Source organism: Bufo gargarizans, chromosome 4, assembly GCF_014858855.1.
Source record: "Bufo gargarizans isolate SCDJY-AF-19 chromosome 4, ASM1485885v1, whole genome shotgun sequence".
NCBI lineage: Eukaryota > Metazoa > Chordata > Amphibia > Anura > Bufonidae > Bufo > Bufo gargarizans.
The window spans coordinates 195,881,776-195,902,143 of record NC_058083.1 but is presented as its reverse complement, the minus strand read 5'-3'; the positions used below and the strand labels follow the sequence as shown (position 1 = coordinate 195,902,143).

At 41.4% G+C, this 20,368-nt stretch overlaps 1 protein-coding gene across 2 annotated transcripts in view; it reads left to right on the top strand.

The window, feature by feature from the left end:
• DIS3L2 (DIS3 like 3'-5' exoribonuclease 2) overlaps positions 1-20,368 on the top strand; it is a 314,009-nt gene that overhangs the window by 144,810 nt on the left and 148,831 nt on the right. For both annotated transcript variants that reach the window (XM_044290031.1, XM_044290032.1), the window contains one exon: positions 5,807-5,980. In XM_044290031.1, the coding sequence (XP_044145966.1) occupies positions 5,807-5,980 (174 nt within the window). The remainder of the gene's footprint in view (positions 1-5,806; positions 5,981-20,368) is intronic.

The window sequence follows — 20,368 nt, the reverse complement described above, 5'->3', positions numbered from 1 at the left end:
AGGTGGCCTATTTTTGTGGTATAATTTTCCTTTAGTTTGGTTCATAGGTTTAGTCTGGCAGACAGAATGGAGATTAATTTGTTTAGCCATATGATATGTTCAATCATTCCAAACAAGTTGGATGGTATTCGTGGAACATATGAGAAATTGGTAGAATTGTGTCCTCGGGAAAATGTTAGATCTGATAGACCTGGGTGAGGCCATGACATACAGATCCTTCTCTCACGCCTGTAATTTCCTTGACAAGCTTTTGTTTGGGCAGGAATGTTATGTTTTATTCCACGCAAGTTAAGAAGAGATGAAATCACATATCTGCTTCATCCTGCAAGCCCATGGCAAACTTTATGTAAACTATTGACATGCTATCCAGGTTTCCTTGCTCTTATTGTCAAATCTTAGATTTTCAAAGACATAAGAGATGAATAAGTCTCAACTAGTCCCATTGGCCTTCCCCAGCTTTATACACTTGTGCACTCGACTTGATCTCTCATAGAATAACACTTTATGTTTATGTAACTCATTTCAACTGTATAGTGCTTTCCAGTTATGCTCCTGAAGCGTTCATGCATCCAATGATGAAAGGAGAGGGGAAAGAATGTTACTATCACTCTAACCTAGTATAATATGATCAGTGATTTTGTTTCAATTTTACATTCAGTGGTTTTTCCAGCAATGCCCAACCTTTATAAAGGGGTATTCTATTGGCATTTAACTCAAGTTAATTCATCATGTAATAAATGAATAAGTATGAGCATAGACTTAAAGTGAACCTGTCACATTGAATATGGTGCCTTAGCTGCAGGTAGCATGTTAGAGTTAGGAGGAGCTGAGCAGATTGCTATAGTGTTTTATGGGAAAAGATTCAGTACAGCTTGTAATGTAGACATTGATATTCCGCCTCATTCTGGGCTTTGAAGACAAGGAGGCGGTTCTATCAGTGATTGACAGCTATCTCTGACTATTAGAGATGAGCAATCCAAATTAATTTGTGACAAAGCGCATTAAAATCTGCTATTTCCTGGCTGTACATCACTGTGTATTGCAGAAACATGCATAGCTAGTGAACTCGGATTTATCAGCATCTTCTTTAGGTCGTGAAGGAGTGGAATGATATCATTCATCCTGTAGTCCTGGTGACTGACAGTGGCCTTCTGGAAGGGTCTGGGCAAACGGCAGGTGTTAAACATGAGCTGTCACTGGCTATCGTTGAAGTTACCCAGGGGAGTACTTCTGTCTGTCTGCATCATCGAGAAACCATTCACGCTGCTCATATTGTTGGCCCAACATGTGAAGGGTGGCGTTCCAACGTGTGGGAACGTTGCATATGAGGCGATGTTGGGGGACTCTATTCTGTCTTTGCAGCTCAAGGACGGTGTGTTTTGCAGTGTAAGAGTGGCTGAAGTGCATTCAGTTTCCTTCCCATTTTTAAAGATGTCTTGCAGTTGGGTGGAAGACTTCAGGAACCGCTTTACAACCAGATTAAAGACGTGCACTATTCAGGGCGCATGGGTTATCCCTCCTTGATGCAGCGCCGACACAATGTTCTTCCTGTTATCGGTGACCATGGTTCCGATCTTCAGTTGGCGAGGATAGAGACAAAATTTGATTTTCCTCTTGAGGGATGCAGAGCAGTATGACACCACCTTGCTCTGCATAGGTGGTATGCTGGAGGAGCACTCAGAATTGTGCCTTTAGTGGAGGCTGATCACAAGGTTGAGGATGAGGAGGCAGAGGCGGACTCACAGCTTGGAAACGCAGAGGCTGCATTGCTGTCACCTGGCGAAGTTGCTGGTGTGCCTGGGCAGGAACCAGAGTGGCAGGATGACCATGGCAGCTGTAGCCTCTTGCTGCAACTCCTATTATCCCCTTCTGCCAATGCCAGAAACAATTTGGTCACTTCCCCTTTCCTTGGAGGGCCCTGGCACCTGTTTCCGACATACTGTAGTGTAAAATAGCAGTAGGATTAGAACACAATTTCACCCCAATTACAGAATCGAGGATTAATGGAATTACTTATGTACAAAAATACATGAACACCCCAAAATTAGTAGTATCAGACCGCAATGTAACTGCTGTCCCTGAACTGTTCCAAACGAATTATTTCCTAATCACTGTCCCTAGCGCCTGTCATGTCTCTCCCTGCACTACGTTCACAGTAAAATGGTGGAGACTGGGCAGGATGAGGCCTTTCATAAAGCTGTGACATCACAGGGGCTGGCTATCTGCTGATTGGCTGGCTGAATGGCATTATGGGTGATCCCTTGTTTTCATGCTTCTTACTTTCACTTTCTAACGTGCAGCAGCCATTTTGGGAAAAATCTAATTAGTCACCACAAAGTGGAAGGAAATTTGATTGCGGATCGAATTCCACTTAGTTAATTTCAATTCGCTCAACACTAATGACTATGTATGCAGAGATAGCTGTCAATCACTGATGGGAACGCCTCCTAGACTTAATAAATTACATTTTATTAAACCTTTTCCCATAAAACTATTTCAATCTGCTCAGCTCCCCCTGCTGTGAAACATGCTGCCTGAATATTACTTTGCATTTTCATTTGTGATAGGTCCCTTTTAAGGCCTCTTTCACACTACAGTTTTCTTCTTATTCATTTTTTGCGTTCCGTATACTGAACCATTCATTTCAATGGTTCCGCCCAAAAAATTGAATGTACTCCATATGCATTCCGTATTTCCGTTTTTCCGTTCAGTTGAAAGAAAGAACATGTCCTATTATTGCTCGCAAATCACGTTCCGTGTCTCCATTCAAGTCAATGGGTCGACAAAAAAGACAAACCACATACGGAAATGCGTCCGTATGTCTTCCGTATCCGTTCCGTTTTTGCGCAACCATCTATTGAAAATGTTATGTCCAGTCCAATTTTTTTTAATGTAATTACTGTATATGCCATATGGAAAAACACAACGGAAACAAAAGAACTGAACAATGGATCCGTGAAAAAACGGACTGCAAAACACTGAAATAGCCATACAGTAGTGTGAAAGAGGCCTAAGACCTTGTCCTGATCGTTACATGTGTGCTTCTTGTTACCAGATGGGTTTTCTGGAAGTATTCATTTTAACAGCAGGCCTTTAGCCTGCATCACCTCCTGATCAGTTCATGCTTACGTGCTCCCCACCACTTTGTTCCTACTTGCTGGTTCCCATTCCTCTGTCTTCCAGCTAAAGGTTTGTTTACTTTTCACTGCGGCATGAACTTGGCTACGTGCGCTGCTGCAGCCAAAGATTGGCTTCGGCTGTGACATGTCACTTAAAAGTTAATGTTCCCAAAAAAAGTCAGTTATTAAACTGGCTGACTTTAGACGTGCTAATGTCAGCTGATGTCTTTGTCCTTTCTTTGTAGGTGCCTCTATGTTTGTAATAAAAAAAAGAAAAGAGAAAAAACATATTTTATGCAACTTGGCCTCTAGGAGCAATGGGCATGTTGCCCCTACTCCTAGAGGCTCTGTCCTCCTCCCTCTAGCCACGCCCTCATCATGTGGATTGAGTGTGCACATCATGCTGCCTGTCCCTGTCAATCAACATGATGAGGGCGTGGCCAGAGGAGGAAGAACTATGTGGAACATGAAGTTCCCAAGGTCCAGCATAGCAGCACTGCAGGGAATATGGCACATACAACATTATATGTGCCATATTCCCTGCACCACCCACCGCCATGCTATACCCCAGGGACATCATATTCCACATAGGGTTTCTCACTGAGTAAGGATGGTTTGTTTTCCGAAATGCGTAGACCCACTGCAGGGGGTTCCTGTATTGTACTATTGGATTTCACTGTTCGTACTATTGCTGGATTGTCACCCCAATTGTCTGTTCATAGAACAAGGTCTACATGCAGCAGGAGCAGTGAGCTGTTCATTGACTTGTTTTCTATGGTATCTACCATGAGCAAAGCATGAGTTGACGCTCAACTCTGCTCTATTAAAGGTTTCGAAAGGAGACAGAAGGTGGGAGGGCTTGAAAGTGCACCATGGACCTACAGTGCATTTGAAAAGTCTTGCGATCTTGTGCTAAAAAAAAAAATAGAATTTTTTTCCCTCCATGATTCTGCACTCAATTTCCTATAACTACAGAGTGAAAACAATGTAGACTGTAGTTGAGAACGTTAAAAAAAAAAACTCTTGCAGATTAGTTTGTCATCTCGCTAATCTTGTTTTTGTGCTAACTCCTTTTGCTTCCCTTTTCTTCCACCCATCATCGTATTTTTCCATTGCATGTTGTAGTTTGCTGGTTCATCTTACTTGGGGTGTTGGATTTATTTTGAAGGGAGTCTATAATTATGTTTTGATTTAGACATTTCATTAGATCTTAATGCATTGAGAAATATATCTTTACAATATCCTACATGTGACCTTCTGGCAACTTCACTTCTAAGCAATTAAACTGGTTCTATGTAGTCAGGGGTGGATTGGAAACTTAGTGACCCTGGGAAAAAGCAAAAAGTTGCCCCATGTTGTAGGTGGGGCCAAATTGACAGAAGACTGGAAAAAACAAGTAGGCAGGGCCCCCAATACCATAGTGCAGCACAGAATACCTCCCCAGCAGAACCAAATACTACAGGGCAGCGCAAAATACTGCTGCCCCAACCACAGTATTCAACTGTATCACAGTTGAGTTCAGGATGGCAGCTGTGGACATTGAGTATCAGATCATTATGTCCCTGACCTGCAGCCATCAAGAGGGCTTGAGTGGGTCTATGGGCAATCCACCCCTGTAAGTAGTTAAGTAAGGGAAGACCAACTTGCTCAGGATATTTAGAGCTCCAGCTTTATAATGTATGCCGGCTTCCAGGGTTGGACTGGCCCACTAGAAGATAATCCGGTTGACCCAACGTCAGACAATTAATGAACCCCTAATTAAACAGGGCCTTTCAAAGGGGTTGTCTCATCATAAACAATGGGGCATACCACTGGGACCCGCACCTATATCGAGAACTGAGTCCCGCAATGTGGTGGCTACAGGACTCCGCTCCGGCCACTACCAAGCCAGCTCCCATAGAAGTGTGAATGGGCGCATACTGCGCATGCACGGTCCCCGGTCCCATTCATTTCTATGGGGTTGACGGAAATAGCAGAGCCAGTGCTCTATTTTTGTCTGCCCCATAGACAATGAATGAAGGGCGGCTGCGAATGCGCAGTGCACCCTCATTCACTTCCGGGGCTCCGTTCTTTATATAGGTGCGGGTCCCGCACCTATAAGACAATGGAGGCCTATCCTAGCAATATGCCCCTATTGTCCATGACGAGACAACCCCCTTTAAGGTCTTATATACATAGAGGAGGAGGAGGGGGGCGGCACAGAATAATTTTCTTTGGGCCCTAGGGACTTCAGTCCAACTGATGGCTTCAATTGCCCAAGCTGTCTTTGTGACATATACTTGGAGATCTATGCTTGTATTGTTTCTAAGATGGCCTAATTTGTACATTCACCCCCAAATATATGTAAAGAGAATCAAATTGTTTTTCCCTAACCTAGCATTTGTCTTGCGTAACTTGTTGCTACACATTATTGTGTAGTACAGCTGTACTGTGTGATATTAGACACGTTCTGTTGTCAGAAGCACTTTACCGTACAGACACATGAATCAATGTTAGTGGTAACCAGGTTCGAGGATGAACATATGTCTTTGGAGACGCTGGGGATATACTAAGCAAAATTCATGCAGTTTGACACTAATGATAAAGATCCCTCCTTTCATGGCAATTGCCAACACAATTCTTAGCTTTTGCGAATTTTGCAGTATGCTCGGCCTTAATAGTTGTTCCCTTTCCCCCTTTGTCTTTAGGAAGTTGATGAAGAGCCTTGGACAGGCGGGTGAGATTGAACCAGAGACGGAAGGCATATTAACAGAATATGGAGTGGATTTCTCTGAATTCTCCAATAATGTCCTGCAGTGTTTACCACAGATTTTACCATGGACTATTCCTGCAGAGGAGTTGAAGAAGAGAAGAGATTTGAGGTCTGTAAACTATCACTTTCAATGATAATGGAAGTCAGAGCCAACAGGGACGATTAGCTGCTATTTATTTTCAATAGATCTGGATCCTTGGTTGCTTTTTTGCTCAGCACCAAGAGGGCAGGTGTGTGATCTGTGACTAAATTTAGGCTAGGTCTACACGACGACATTTGTTGCACTAATGTCGCGCAACAATTTTTATAATGATAGTCTATGGTGTCGCACTGCCACATGCGACCTACTGCGACGTGACAGTCGCAATTCGAGATTGATTTTATTTTTCTGTCGCAGGCGCAGCATGTCTCATTGCGACACCATTATAAAAATTGTCGCGCAACAAATGTTGCAGTGTAGTTGTGCCCCATCGTTGTCATGTAGACCTAGCCTTAAAGAGGACCTTTCACTCGTATACAAACTAAAAACTAACTATCTGTGGGCAGAGCGGCGCCCAGGGGTCTCCCTGCACTTACTAGTATGCCTGGGCGCCGCTCCGTTCGCCCGGTATAGGCTCTGGTGTCTCGGCTCCGTCTGTTGTACTGGACTGATTTTTTTGTAGGAGGCGTGTCCCTTGCTGCAGCGCTGGCCAATCGTAGCACACAGCTCATAGCCTGGCTTATACTAGGTCAGTAACGAGTGATGAGCAACAATATACACAATGATATCGGCACTCCTTAAAGAGGTTGTGTCTCAGTAAGTGGCATTTATCATGCAGAGGAAGTTAATACAAGCCACTTATTAATGTAGTGTGATTGCCCAAATTGCTTCCTTTGCTGGCTGGATTCATTTTTCCATCACATTATACACTGTTCGTTTCCATGGTTACGACCCTTCTGCAATCCACCAGTGGTGGTCATGCTTGCACGCTATAGGACAGGGATCAGCAACCTTCGGCACTCCAGCCGCTGTGAAACTACAATTCCCAGCATGCAGGCTTACTTGGCTGTTCTTGTAACTCCCACAGAAGTGAAAGAAGGATTCTGGGAGCGGTAGTTTCAGAACAGCTGGAGTACCGGAGGTTGCTGTTCCGTTCTATAGAAAAAAAAGCACTAGCCTGTGAGTGCTCCTACGGTCCCAGCCACCAGGCACTTTTTCCTATAGTGTGCAAGCATGGCCACCGCTGCTGGATTGCCTGGTATAATGTAAAGGAAAAATTAATCCAGTTGGCAAAGGAAACAATATGGATGATAACAATGAATTAGTAAGTGGCTTGTATTAAAGAGGTTGTCTGGGCTTTTAATATTGATGACCTATCTTCAGGATAGGTCATCAATATCAGATCGGCGGGGATCTGACACCCGGCAACCCTGCTGATCAGCTGTATGAGAAGCTGCGCATGTGCCCTCTCCCATCTCTCTCTTCCTGTTCACCTCTGCTGTCTACGGCAAAGCAGCAGCAAACGGGAAGGGAGACAGCTCATGAACACACACTGCGCACGTTGTCTCGTACAACTGATCAGTGGGGGTGCTGAGGATAGGTAGTAAGTAATTAAAACCTCGGACAACCCCTTTAACTTTCTCTACATCCCACAGGGGTGCTGCAGCTTGCCCCCCCCCCCCCCCCCCCACACACACACACATTTTTTGGGGCGCAAGCGGGTTTTTTTTTTTTTTTTTTGGCGTACGCTGACTGTGGACGGCACTCTTAACGTCCGGCCACGGTTAGCTCATCGCCCGCCCCATCGCTGATCAGCTTCGGACGGCTGATAAGCGAGTTTGAATCCTTTTTTGGGGTTTTCACTTTTTTTGGGGATGACCCCACTTGTCACCCGCATCATCCTCATCTAGCGGTGATGATGAGCCCCCAAGGTGGCTGAGATGCCACCAGGCAGAGCAAGGGAACCGCCATGCCAGGGACTTTGTGGCCCACACTAGTACGAGCAGCTCTTGGGCTTGTACTAGTTTTCCGGCCCATCAGATAAGTCCACCTGAGCCCCCTACCGGTGAACTTGTCTGGTGTACCCCAGAGGATTTTGAGCCTGTGATTCCTGATTTTGTTGGCCAACCAGGAATCCAGATTCCCACAGTGGGCTTCACTGAATATGACTATTTTAGTCATTTTTTCAGTGACCACTTTGTGAATCTCATGGTGGAGCAAACAAACTTGTACGCCCAACAGTTCATTGCTTTTTGGCTAGGGCCGGTGGCTGAACTCTGGTCAGTGCAGCTGAGATGAGGACGTTTTGGGGCCTCGTGCTGCACATGGTCCTAGTAAAAAAAAAAAAAAAACGGTGTCAGGCATTACTGGAGTGGGGACGTACTCTACCAGACCCTACTTTACAGTACGGCCATGACACGTTCCTGTTTTGAGGCCATTCGGTAATGCCTGCATTATGCAGATAATGCAGCATGTCGCCCCCCCTTCCCCAAGATGATCCTGCCTATGACCGCCTGTACAAAATCAGGCCGTCATCGATCACTTTGGGGCCAAATTTTTGGAGGCCTATGTACCTGGAAGGGAGGTCGCGGTTGATGGGTCTCTCATTGCTTTCAAGGGGAGACTCATTTTTCACTAGTATGTTCCCTCTAAGCGAGCGAGGTATGGTGTGAAGCTGTACAAACTTTTTGAGAGTACCTCAGGGTACACTTACAAGTTTCGTGTGTACGAGGGGCGAGATTCCCATATTCAACCCCCAGAATGTCCCCCCCACTCTGAGTATTAGTGGAAAACTTGTGTGGGACCTTATGCACCCATTGCTAGATAAGGGTTATCACCTGTACGTGGTTAACTTTTTTACTAGTATCCCCTTGCCGCCAGATCCACGTCCACTTGTAGGACCGTGCGGAAACATCAACGCGGCCTCCCTACCCACCCTCTCCAGGTACCTATCCCCAGGGGTGAGACCTGTGCCCTTACCAGTGGAAACCTGTTGCTGGTCAGATATAAGGACAAGAGGGATGTCCTTGTGCTGTCCACATTTCACGATAACTGCATCACCCCTGTCCCTGTGCGAGGTACCGCGGCAACTGTCCTTAAGCCCGATTGTATCTGTATCGACCGGCTCTATAAAAATATCACATGACCTAACCCCTCAGGTGACCACCGTAAAAAAATAAAAATAAAAACGGTGTAGAAAAAGCAATTTTTTGTCATCTTACGTCACAAAAAGTGTAATAGCAAGCGATCAAAAAGTCATATGCACCCCAACATAGTGCCAATCAAACCGTCATCTCATCTCGCAAAAAATGAGACCCTACTTAAGATAATCGCCCCAAAACTGTAAAAACTATGGCTCTTAGACTATAGAGAAACTAAAACATTTTTTTTGTTTTAAAAATGAAATCATTGTGTAAAACTTACATAAATAAAAAAATTGTATACATATTAGGTATCGCCGCGTCCGTGACAACCTGCTCTATAAAATTACCACATGATCTAACCTGTCAGATGAATGTTGTAAATAACAATAAAAAAAAACGATGCCAAAAAAGCTATTTCTTGTTACCTTGCCGCACAAAAAGTGTAATATAGAGCAACCAAAAATCATATGTACCCTAAACTAGTACCAACAAAACTGCCACCCTATCCCGTAGTTTCTAAAATGGGGTCACTTTTTTGGAGTTTCTACTCTAGGGGTGCATCAGGGGGGCTTCAAATGGGACATGGTGTCAAAAAACCAGTCCAGCAAAATCTGCCTTCCAAAAACCATATGGCGCACCTTTCACTCTACGCCCCGCTGTGTGGCCGTACAGTAGTTTACGACCACATATGGGGTGTTTCTGTAAATGGCAGAGTCAGGGCAATAAAGATGGTCTTGTTTGGCTGTTAACCCTTGCTTTGTTAGTGGAAAAAATGGGTTAAAATGGAAAATTAGGCAAAAAAATTAAATTCTCAAATTTCATCCCCATTTGCCAATAACTCTTGTGCAACACCTAAAGGGTTAACGAAGTTTGTAAAATCAGTTTTGAATTCCCTGAGGGGTGTACTTTCTTAGATGGGGTCACTTTTAGGGAGTTTCTACTCTAGGGGTGCATCAGGGGGCTTCAAATGGCACATGGTGTAAATAAACCAGTCCAGCAAAATCTGCCTTCCAAAAACCATATGGCGCACCTTTCACTCTACGCCCCGCTGTGTGGCCGTACAGTAGTTGACGACCACATATGGGGTGTTTCTGTAAACTGCAGAGTCAGGGCAATAAAGATAGTCTTGTTTGGCTGTTAACCCTTGCTTTGTTAGTGGAAAAAATTGGTTAAAATGGAAAATAAGGCAAAAAAATTAAATTCTCAAATTTCATCCCCATTTGCCAATAACTCTTGTGCAACACCTAAAGGGTTAACAAAGTTTGTAAAATCAGTTTTGAATACCTTGAGGGGTGTAGTTTATAGAATAGGGTCATTTTTGGGTGGTTTCTATTATGTAAGCCTCGCAAAGTGACTTCAGACCTGTAGTGGTCCCTAAAAATTGGATTTCTGAAAAATTTCAAGATTTGCTTCTAAACTTCTAAGCCTTGTAACATCCCCAAAAAATAAAATAGAATTCCCAAAATAATTCAAACATGAAGTACACATATGGGGAATGTAAAGTCATCACAATTTTTGGGGGTATTACTATGTATTACAGAAGTAGAGAAACTGAAACTTTGAAATTTGCAAATTTTTCCAAATTTGGGGTAAATTAGGTATTTTTTTTATGCAAAAAAATTTAATTTTGGGATTTAATTTTTCCAGTGTCATGAAGTACAATATGTGACGAAAAAACGATCTCAGAACGGCCTGGATAAGTCAAAGCGTGTTAGTTATCAGCACTTAAAATGACACTGGTCAGATTTGCAAAAAATGACCTGGTCCTTAAGGTGAAATAAGGCTGTGTCTTGAAGGGGTTAAGGTGAAAATGAGCCCGGTCCATAAGGGGTTAAGAACAGTTCAGACAAGATGGCAGAAAATATTTTTGGTGACACATTCCCTTCCAGTTAACATCATGTTTTATGCCTCCGTTTGACATATACATTAGAAAAAAAGTATACAAAAACACAGCACGCCACATTCTTGTATCCTGCAGAGTCTGGTGAAAAAAAGTGTATTTTTTTTCAATGTATCTCTATAGTGAACGGATGCCACTGTATGGCATTAGTCTGAGGCATCCGTTTAACGTATACATTAAACTGATGGGAAAAACGTGGTGTAAACCCAGTCTAACTTGGTGCAGCAGTCACTTACCTTTTTCAGTCAGACCATAACTACATTCAGAAAGGGCTCCCCTGTAGTGACTGAGTATCAGTGCAATGCTCATCTGTGGGCATTCTTATCTAGGCCTAGTCATAGTGTTCTCAGTTTTACACTACACCTACTATTTTCATGATGATTACCTTGCAAATAGCATCTCCCCCTCTCATAACAGCAGTAAACTGATACTATATCGCCAGTTTATATAGGCGGTTTTATTTGAGATTAAAGCTGCTTCAGAAGGACCGTATTTAATATTCAGTGGTATGGTACTGCAAAAATGAAAGGGCCATAAAGTCTAAAACAATTTGCTTTCTATAATTATAGTTTGTGTTTTTTATTTTATTTTTTATCCCTTTCTGATGGAAGTGTCCCTTTTGATAGTAGGGGCATAAAGTATTCATGCAAGTTCACAAAATGTGAACCTTTTAATTCCGGTTGTCTTGTGACTGAACTGAAAAAAAGCTTCCTCTTGGGCCTCATGCACACGACCGTTGTTGTGTCCCGTGTCCGTTGTTCCATTTTCCGTGATTTTCTGCGGACCCATTGACTTTCAATGGGTCCGTGGAAAATTTGGAAAATGCAGTTTGTCATCCGCGTCCGTTATTTCCAGTCAGTGAAAAAAAAAAATTTTCACAGACAATGGTTCGCGGACCCATTGAAGTCAATGGGTCCATGAAAAAACACGGATGCACACAAGATTGTTGTCCGCATCCGTTTTTTTCTATCATTTGCATGGCAAACTAAACTTATTTATTTTTTTATTTTTTTTTACTTTCCTTCATGTTTGGAGATCCTCCAAAAATAAAGGAAGACACACGGAAACAAAAATGGACACGGAACAACGGAACCACTTTTTGCAGACCGTGAAAAATTCGGCCGTGTGCATGAGGCCTTAGCCTGTTAAAATTTAGTCATAAAGACCTAAGAATATTTGGTCTAAATGTTGACTTATTACTGGAACAAAAAATGAGGGTTTTTGTCAAGTTTAGTCATTCTTACAGATGATGCAAATTCTTGGCAAATACAGCAGGATTTACAAATGAGGATATTGGTGGGGATTTAGGGATCAGCATGGAAAGAGAAAGTTAAAACAATTTGTTTGAAACTATGATTTCTGTAAAAGCAATTTACATTGCAGGCCCTTGAATAAAAATGTATTTTAAAGTAATCCCTCTTTTCCTGTATTTACACAATAAGTGATCTGTGTACTTGTTGAGTGCCATGTCCAAGAGAAACGGATGTGTTTAGTTTGTTCCTTTTTATCCTAAGTGGACCTCTGACCGGCTACTGTTTGGCACTCTATTTATAGTGTCTAAAATCAATGTGTCCTATCTATTCCATTGTTACGTCTCATTTTCCCAATGTTTACACTTTGAAGAAGACAAAGCCGAAGTCAAGTGCTGAGGAATTAATTAATATGAAGGCTTTTATGCAGCGTTCAGGGCATTTTAAATAGATTACTATTTTATCCAGCAAGTCATTCTTTGCAATGTCAATTTTTGATTGTATTGGAAAAAGAATAGCTCCTCTCATGGAGATTTCAAATGTTCTTCCTTGCTTCTTCGAAAAGGTGTGAATAGTTGAGTTTCACTTGAAAGTGACTGCACCTTTCCACCGAAGACCGAGGACTAGCCCTTTTTTGTAATGGTGACATTCCTTGTACTTATGTGTTAAATACAGAAACCTTTTTTAGGATGCGGCCACACTGTCTTTACCTTGGCATTCTTTACAAGTGTTTTCATGCCATGGTACATTCAGTACAAAATAATTACTGTGGTAGGATCTGATTCTTCCGAGTCTGAGGTTATCACAGTGAATGAACGACTCCCCTTATCTCCTTTCAGCACCCTGCCATATTTAACCTTAAGGACCAGGCCGTTTTTGGGAAATTTGACATGTCACTTTATATGGTACTATCTTTGAAAACGCTTTTACTTATCCAAGCCATTCAGGGATTGTTTTCTGGTGACACATTGTACTTCATTATAGTGGTAAATTTCAGTCAATATATATTTTATTTTTTTATTTATTTTTTAATCCCAAATTTACCCAAAAAATTGGCACAATTCAGAACTTGCCAAATTTAAATTTCTCTGCTTTTAAAACAGAACGTGATGCCTCATATAGTAGTTATTACTTTATTTCCCATATGTCTACTTTATGTTTGGATCATTTTGTGAATGCTATTTTATTTTTTGGGGATGTTAGAAGGCTTAGAAGTTTTAAAAGCAAATCTTGAAATATTTTAGAAAATTTACTAAACCCTGCTTTTTCAAGAACCGGTTCAGTTATGAAGTCACTGTGGGACTTACATAATGGAAACCACCCAAAAATGACCCCATTTTAGAAACTACACCCCTCAAGGTATTCAAAACTGATTTTACAAACTTTGTTAACCCTTTTAGGTGTTCCACAAGAATTAAAGGAAAATGTAGATGGAATTTCACTTTTTTGGCAGATTTTCCATTTTATAAAAAAAAAAAAATCCCAGTAACAAAGCAAGGGTTAACAGCTAAACAAAGCTCAATATTTATTACCCTGATTCTGTAGTTTACAGAAAACCCATTTGTGATCGTAAACTGCTGTACAGGAACACGGCAGGGCGCAGAAGGAAAGGAGCGCCATATGGTTTTTGGAGGGCAGATTTCACTGGGATAATTTTAAGTTGCCATGTCACATTTAAAGACTCCATGATGCACCCCCTAAAGATTTGCTTCTAAACTTCTAAGCCTTGTAACATCCCCCAAAAATAAAATATAATTTACAAATTGATCCAAACATGAAGTAGACACATGGGGAATGTAAAGTAATTATTTTTGTAGGTATTACTATGTATTATAGAAGTAATGAAATTGAGGCTTGGAAATTTGCAATTTTTTTTTACAAATTTTGGGTAAATTTGGTATTTTTTTATAAATAAAAATTGATTTATTTTTTACTTCATTTTACCAGTGTCATGAAGTACAATATGTGATGAAAAAACAATCTCAGAATGGCCTGGATAAGTCAAAGCGTTTTAAAGTTATCAGCACTTAAAGTGACACTGGTCAGATTTGCAAAAAATGGACTGGTCCTTAAGGTGAAATAAGGCTGTGTCCCTAAGGGGTTAAAGTGTGTATTTTTCCTTTCTCGAAGATTTTGTACTACAAAAATCTGTATTTGTAGGATATGAACAATTGTCATTTAGATTGTTCTGACATTATAAACGCAGAAATCTGCAGTATAAAAAATCATCTTATAACCTAGGCCTGTGATGGCTAACCTCTGACATTCCAGCTGTAGTAAAGCTACAACTCCCAAGATACACTTGCTTTGCTGTTCTTAGAACTCCATAGAAGTGAATGGAGCATGCTGGGAGTCGTAGTTTCACAACCTCTGGAGTGTCGGAGGTTAGCCATCACTGGCTTAGGCCATCTTTATGTAGAGCAATTATTTTTTTCAGATCCTCAGAGTTCTCTACCATGAGGTGCCATGTTGAACTTCCAGTGACCAGTATCAGAGAGAACACCAAATTTAACACAGCTGCTCCCCATTCACACCTGAGACATTGTAACACTAATGAGTCACATGACACTGGGGAGGGAACATGGCTTGTTGGGCACAATTTGTCTATCCTCACTTAGGGAACTTTTGTTGTCAGCGGTTTAGACCTTAATGGCCGTGTGAGTTATTTTGAGGGCACACCAAATATACTCTGTTATAATGCTGTACACTGACTACCTTACATTTGTATCAAAGTGTCAGATCTTCAGTGTTGTCCCATGAAAAGATATATACAAAATATTTACAAAGACGGTGTGAGGGGTGTACTGATTCTTGTGCGATGCTGTGTGTTACACACAGGCAACTTCAACACTGAACACAAATACTGAAGACAGACCCTACTGAGCAGCACTGTTAGAGCTTTGTTAAGAAAACTCTTTCAACCCTATTTCTAGAACAATGAAATACTTTCCCTAATGAGGTATATCACACAAATGTTTTAGACAAATGTCCATACACTATATTAAAAATAAACTGAAACGACAGTTACTCTCTAAGGGTCCATTCACACGTTCGTAGTGTATTGCGTATTCGCAATACACCCGACTGGCACCCCCATAGAACTGCCTATTTGTGTCCGCAATTGCAAGATTTACAAGGTGACAAAAAAAATTGTGAATCCCCACGGCTTCAGGAGTGTCCGGGTTGCTATGGTAACCGATCGGAGCCCTTCAATTATCCTGCTGGGTCTCCGATCACAACTGCCACTGCACCACCAATGAGAAAGCGGGGAGGACACCCTGTGGCCACTGCCACCAATGAATATGAGGGGGGGGGCCCTGTGGCCAATGCGCCACCAATGATTATACTTTATAATACTGGGGTTGGGAGGGGGGGTGCACTACGCCACCAATGAATATAATTAACACATTAATTTAAGTGTAGGCGCTGCGATCCCCGGCAATTAACCCCTCCGGTGCCGCACGTTTCGATCCGGGTCTAAAAGTATCGAAACTTCAATACCCGGTGCCACTCTAAGTGCCTCACAATATAAAATTAGCTTTTGCTAACTGTGAACTATTTGTTAAAATGGTCTCCCAAATTCCACAATGCATTGGTGTTTATATATTATTTTTTTTTTTTTTTTTTTTTATATATTTAGCTGGGCATCAACAAGGGATAATGAATTGATGTGGGACATGGTATGTTACAAAAAATACCCCGGTCTATAGTGTTCCAAACAGTAACTGAATATGTGAGACCTCTTTGGGACCATTGCTCACACTTCAAATTGGCACTTAGAGTTTTGCTTGCTTTACATTTTCCAATTGCTTGGCTTTCCCTGGTTTTTTCTTTTCCTTTTTTTTTTTTTCTTTCTTTTCTTTTTTTTTTATATATTTTTTTTTCCTTTCTCAATTTCTTTGCCAGTGAACAATTTTATTATTATAAACAGGACATTGTATTCGCTTTTTAAGGAGAAATCTGAGGCAGGAGGTAAAATTACATTCAACGCTTTTTCAGCTGCCAAAATAGAAAACAATGAACTAAAAATAGCAAGCGTAGGAGAACAGGGAAAGATGGCAAAGCCAGAGGTCCACTTTTTAAACCGTTTTGGCCCCTGGAGAAGGGTCATACTTAAGATTTGGGCTGAACTGTCCAAGAAGAGGAAATTGCGAAGCCTTATGCTAATAAACCCGGGGATATTCACTCGTAGACTTTTGGAACACCCCACTGGGTATTACTTTTCTGAACTGTATGGACAGGTGGCCTGTTCTCACTAATTTTAGGTTTCTGCTACTGTGATGCAAAGAGCGTAGACCTACCAGCTAGTTGCTTGCAGTTTTAGGTTACAGCAAGATTCTATCTTTTTTCTATTACATTAGATACTACTGCTGAGGTTTATAATGTATACTTTGTCCTATGTAAGGTGTGACATCACATGATGATGCTGGATGGTAGGGAATAGTTCACATCTCCCTTCTGTGCAATGGATTTTGAAGTACAGGTAAAAAGCATTTTTCAAATGGTTAAAGCCCTTTAGAAGACCTCCTATACCCCAACTGAGTTTCTGAAATGAGTTCAAACTAGACATTGGAGGAGTAAAGTTGTTAATATATGAAAATAGACAAAATTTTGTAAAATTATTAAAGTATGTGAAATAATGTGATCAGTCAATACAAGATTCTGCTAAAAGTAGCTGCTTATCCTGTATGGGAGACGGTTAAGATGAGGAAGCTGTATGGAGCACCCAAACATGAATCCTACTGAAGTCAAGTGTCTTAAAGGGAGCGTGTCATTAGAAAATGACCCATTGTTGAGTCACATTTTTGTTAAACATCAAAGTTTTTGATTATTTTTAATTTTCCTTTTCAATATCTAGATTTAAACCAAAAACACAATGTGCAGTTTTTGCACTGGTCTGTGCAGGTCACTTTACTGCAGTTATCTGCTTATTATGGGCAGGATTAGAATGACATATTACCTCTGTGGATAGATAACACAGGATCCACTATTCACAATAGGTTAAGTCACCACTTTCCTCCTCCATCTGACCTCTGCCCAGGAGTCCATCAGGTCCCCTCCTTTCCATTGTGTCTATGGCTCATGTGGCTGCTATAAAGCAATTCTTTAAATGATTAGAATAGTTCAGGCAAGCTGGCACCCCCAATAATCATGTTCCGAAAATAGAATTAAAAAAAGTAGTAATCGGATAAAAACAGGAAAAAAAAGGTGTGCCGCTATGACCCGCACCTACAACGAGAATGGAGAGGGGAAATGAATGGCATGTGCAGCTGCCTTCCATTCATTTCAATGGGGCCGCCAAAAATAGCCCCATAGCGCTGGCTCAGCATTTCTGTCTGCCTCATAGAAATGAATTGGAGCAGGGACAGTGTGCGCGCAGGGTGCTCCAATTCACTTGTATGGGAGCAGCGCTTGGTTGTGGATGGACCCTGGGAAAGCGGGGTCCTCCAGCCACAGCTCTCCCTGCTCTGTTCTCCTTGTAGATATGCCCCAATTGTATGTGATGGGAATACCCCTTTAATGGTTAGCTGTTAGATTACTGCATGCTTGGTGTAAGCTGCTATACATGGAAATCACATCAATTGCTAAATGTTACTTTCTAACATCATTTTTATTTGAAAGTGGAGTTTTCTATTGAAACCTAAAAGGTTAGATACTATACACCCTTGAGACTAGATGGGGTGTGTCCCTTGACAGTCTGACATAGACAGCACTGCTTGGGTAGTGGTAGACTGTGCAGGGACACACCTCCAACTGGTGACACCCATCTGGACCTTCAGGAATAATAAATGAGTGGCACATCAAATAAACAGATGCTCCAGAGTTGTGCGAGAGGGTGCAATTAGTTAGTAAAGAAGACCTTTCAGGAGATGTTACAGGTCCTCTTTAATTCACAACGTAATGGTGCAAAAATCTGAATAAAAAACAACTTGGTCAATATATTATGAGAGAATGGCAGATTTTTTCTAAATCAATTTTTTTTATGTTGGGTTGCCCATAGACATTCAGGTTTTGATCAAGTTTGGTTATGGTTTTCTGCTGCAGTTTTAAAGCTAAAACTGTGTGCAGGCTGTACATGTGGAGAAGGTATTAAGGGCAGATGCTACTTTTCCAGTTTGAATCCACACCTGGGTTTATCTTCAAAACTGCATCAGAATACCTGAATGTGCATGGCAAACCTTACGCATTATTTTGAAAGTGTTGTTTGTTTGAGAAAACTGGACAACCTTTGGGGTTGGCCTACAATAAAGAATCGGTAAGCACCTACCTTGTCCCCGGAAGGGAGAACCAGAGTGGTGATGCGGAATCCACTATGTAAATATATACGGGTTTTTTATAGTTATTTCATGCTGATCCTCAGGGTTGTACAGTTTTCTTATGAAACTTACTGGGCAACCCCTTTAAAAAAGTCTGTGACCTCCAAAATCTGTTTCAAAGTAAGCAAATCGATGTGTAGGATCATTGCCCAGAAACTTAATCTTGCTTTCTTGTGAAAATCTGGTCCTTTAATCAAGAGACACACTTCTTATTATCTTTATGCTAAAGAGGATTTTGATGACCATGGTTGGGTCCATGATGTTAGGTGCAATAATTCTCTGCCACTTTCACCACCCGGCGTTTCCACTTCTGCTTTGATTGGCAGTGCCAGGCTTCCCCTGCAGCATTGCATCTAGTTCTTTAATCCTGCACCTGCTCTGATTGCCTAAACTTTGGAGCATATGCAGTACAGACCATATGGTGAAGTCTGAACAATATGTGGGAATTAAAGCCCAGGAGTGATGATGCAGGGAAAGCCTGGGTCGGTGAATCAAAACAGTGTGTGGGTGGTGAAAGTGGCAGGGCTCGGCGCCAACATCGTAACACCATAATAACTAATTAATTAAGAAATAAAATATCTGTACTCCTCTGAAGTACAAAGATATTCGGGTTCAGCGAATTGGGTTCGGATTTCTGTATTCAAACACAATTCTTTTAAAAACGACATTAAGAATATCCTCTCCATCCTACTGTAAAACGTATTGCCTCTGCGGAGGTCTTTCCGAAGTTTCAGCAAATATCGCAAGACTTTGCCTCGCCTCTATCACGTGTCCCTTTGTTTATTTGCATAATTTACTGTATCACAATGCGAAGCTGAACGGTTTTCTTAATGAGGCAGAAAGCAGAGTTCGGCTTCGTATTTTGATAGTCATTTATGGCAATAAATGAAGTGACACACGATAGAGGCGAGACCAAGTAAGTCTTGCAATATTTGCTGAAACTTCGGAAAGACCTCCGCAGAGGCAGCACATTTCACAGTAGGATGGAGCTCATATCCTCAACAAATTTTTTGTTTTTAAAAGAATGTGGTTTGGATGCGCCAATCTGACCCCAATTCGCTCAAACCTAGTGATCATATTAAGGATTTATTTTAAATTTTTTTCATCTCCTCTTCATTTATGCCTTTTTATTTCTGTAACAAATATGGAAGCTTGTTCTTGCTTCAGTTATAGAACGGTTTGGAAAATTTGTGCGGTACACGTGAGCTATAGCAAGCTGAAAAGGGCTGTAGGCAAAGTTCCCCATGAAGTGCATGCGAGTGGAAAATTTTAGGAATCGTTTGGTGGGTAGCTTTTCCAAGCGTTCTTGATTGCACCATGATAAATAGTGTATGCGCCACCTCGAGTGTTGAAATGTTTTTGAGGTCTTCACTGTTATGAATAGTTTTCTTTTAGTTTTTTTTAAATTAATTTCTAAGGCAACGGTTCTTAAATTGCAAGTTTAAACGCAACATAGCCTTTTTTTCAATTAGTTTCTAGCTTTCTGCAGCTCTCGGCTTAGTTACTTAGCAGATGATAAAGGCTTGGATGCTGCTGTGACAATCAGGATAAATGTCTGCTGTTTTTCTCATCAGTTTCTGTAGGTCACTGTAGTTTCCACCTAACAAGCCCTGACGTTTCCGAGCTGTTGGACTTGGTTTGTATATAGCCTTGAAGTAGTTCCAGTCAGTTTCCATGTCATCAAAGTTCACATAAATGTCTCTCGATTGTCTTATAACTGATTTTTTTATGGTAGCTTTAATTTGCCCCAAAGATGCAAATGAGCTTTACATACTAGGTTTCCTTAATCAGCGGTTTTTATTCTTGCCCCTGAAGAATACGTTTAAAAGCAACTTTTTTGTTGTGTCCTGCCTTCTGTTTTAGAAGTTAAGACGAAATGTTAAAAACATCTTCCCTGGGTCATACAT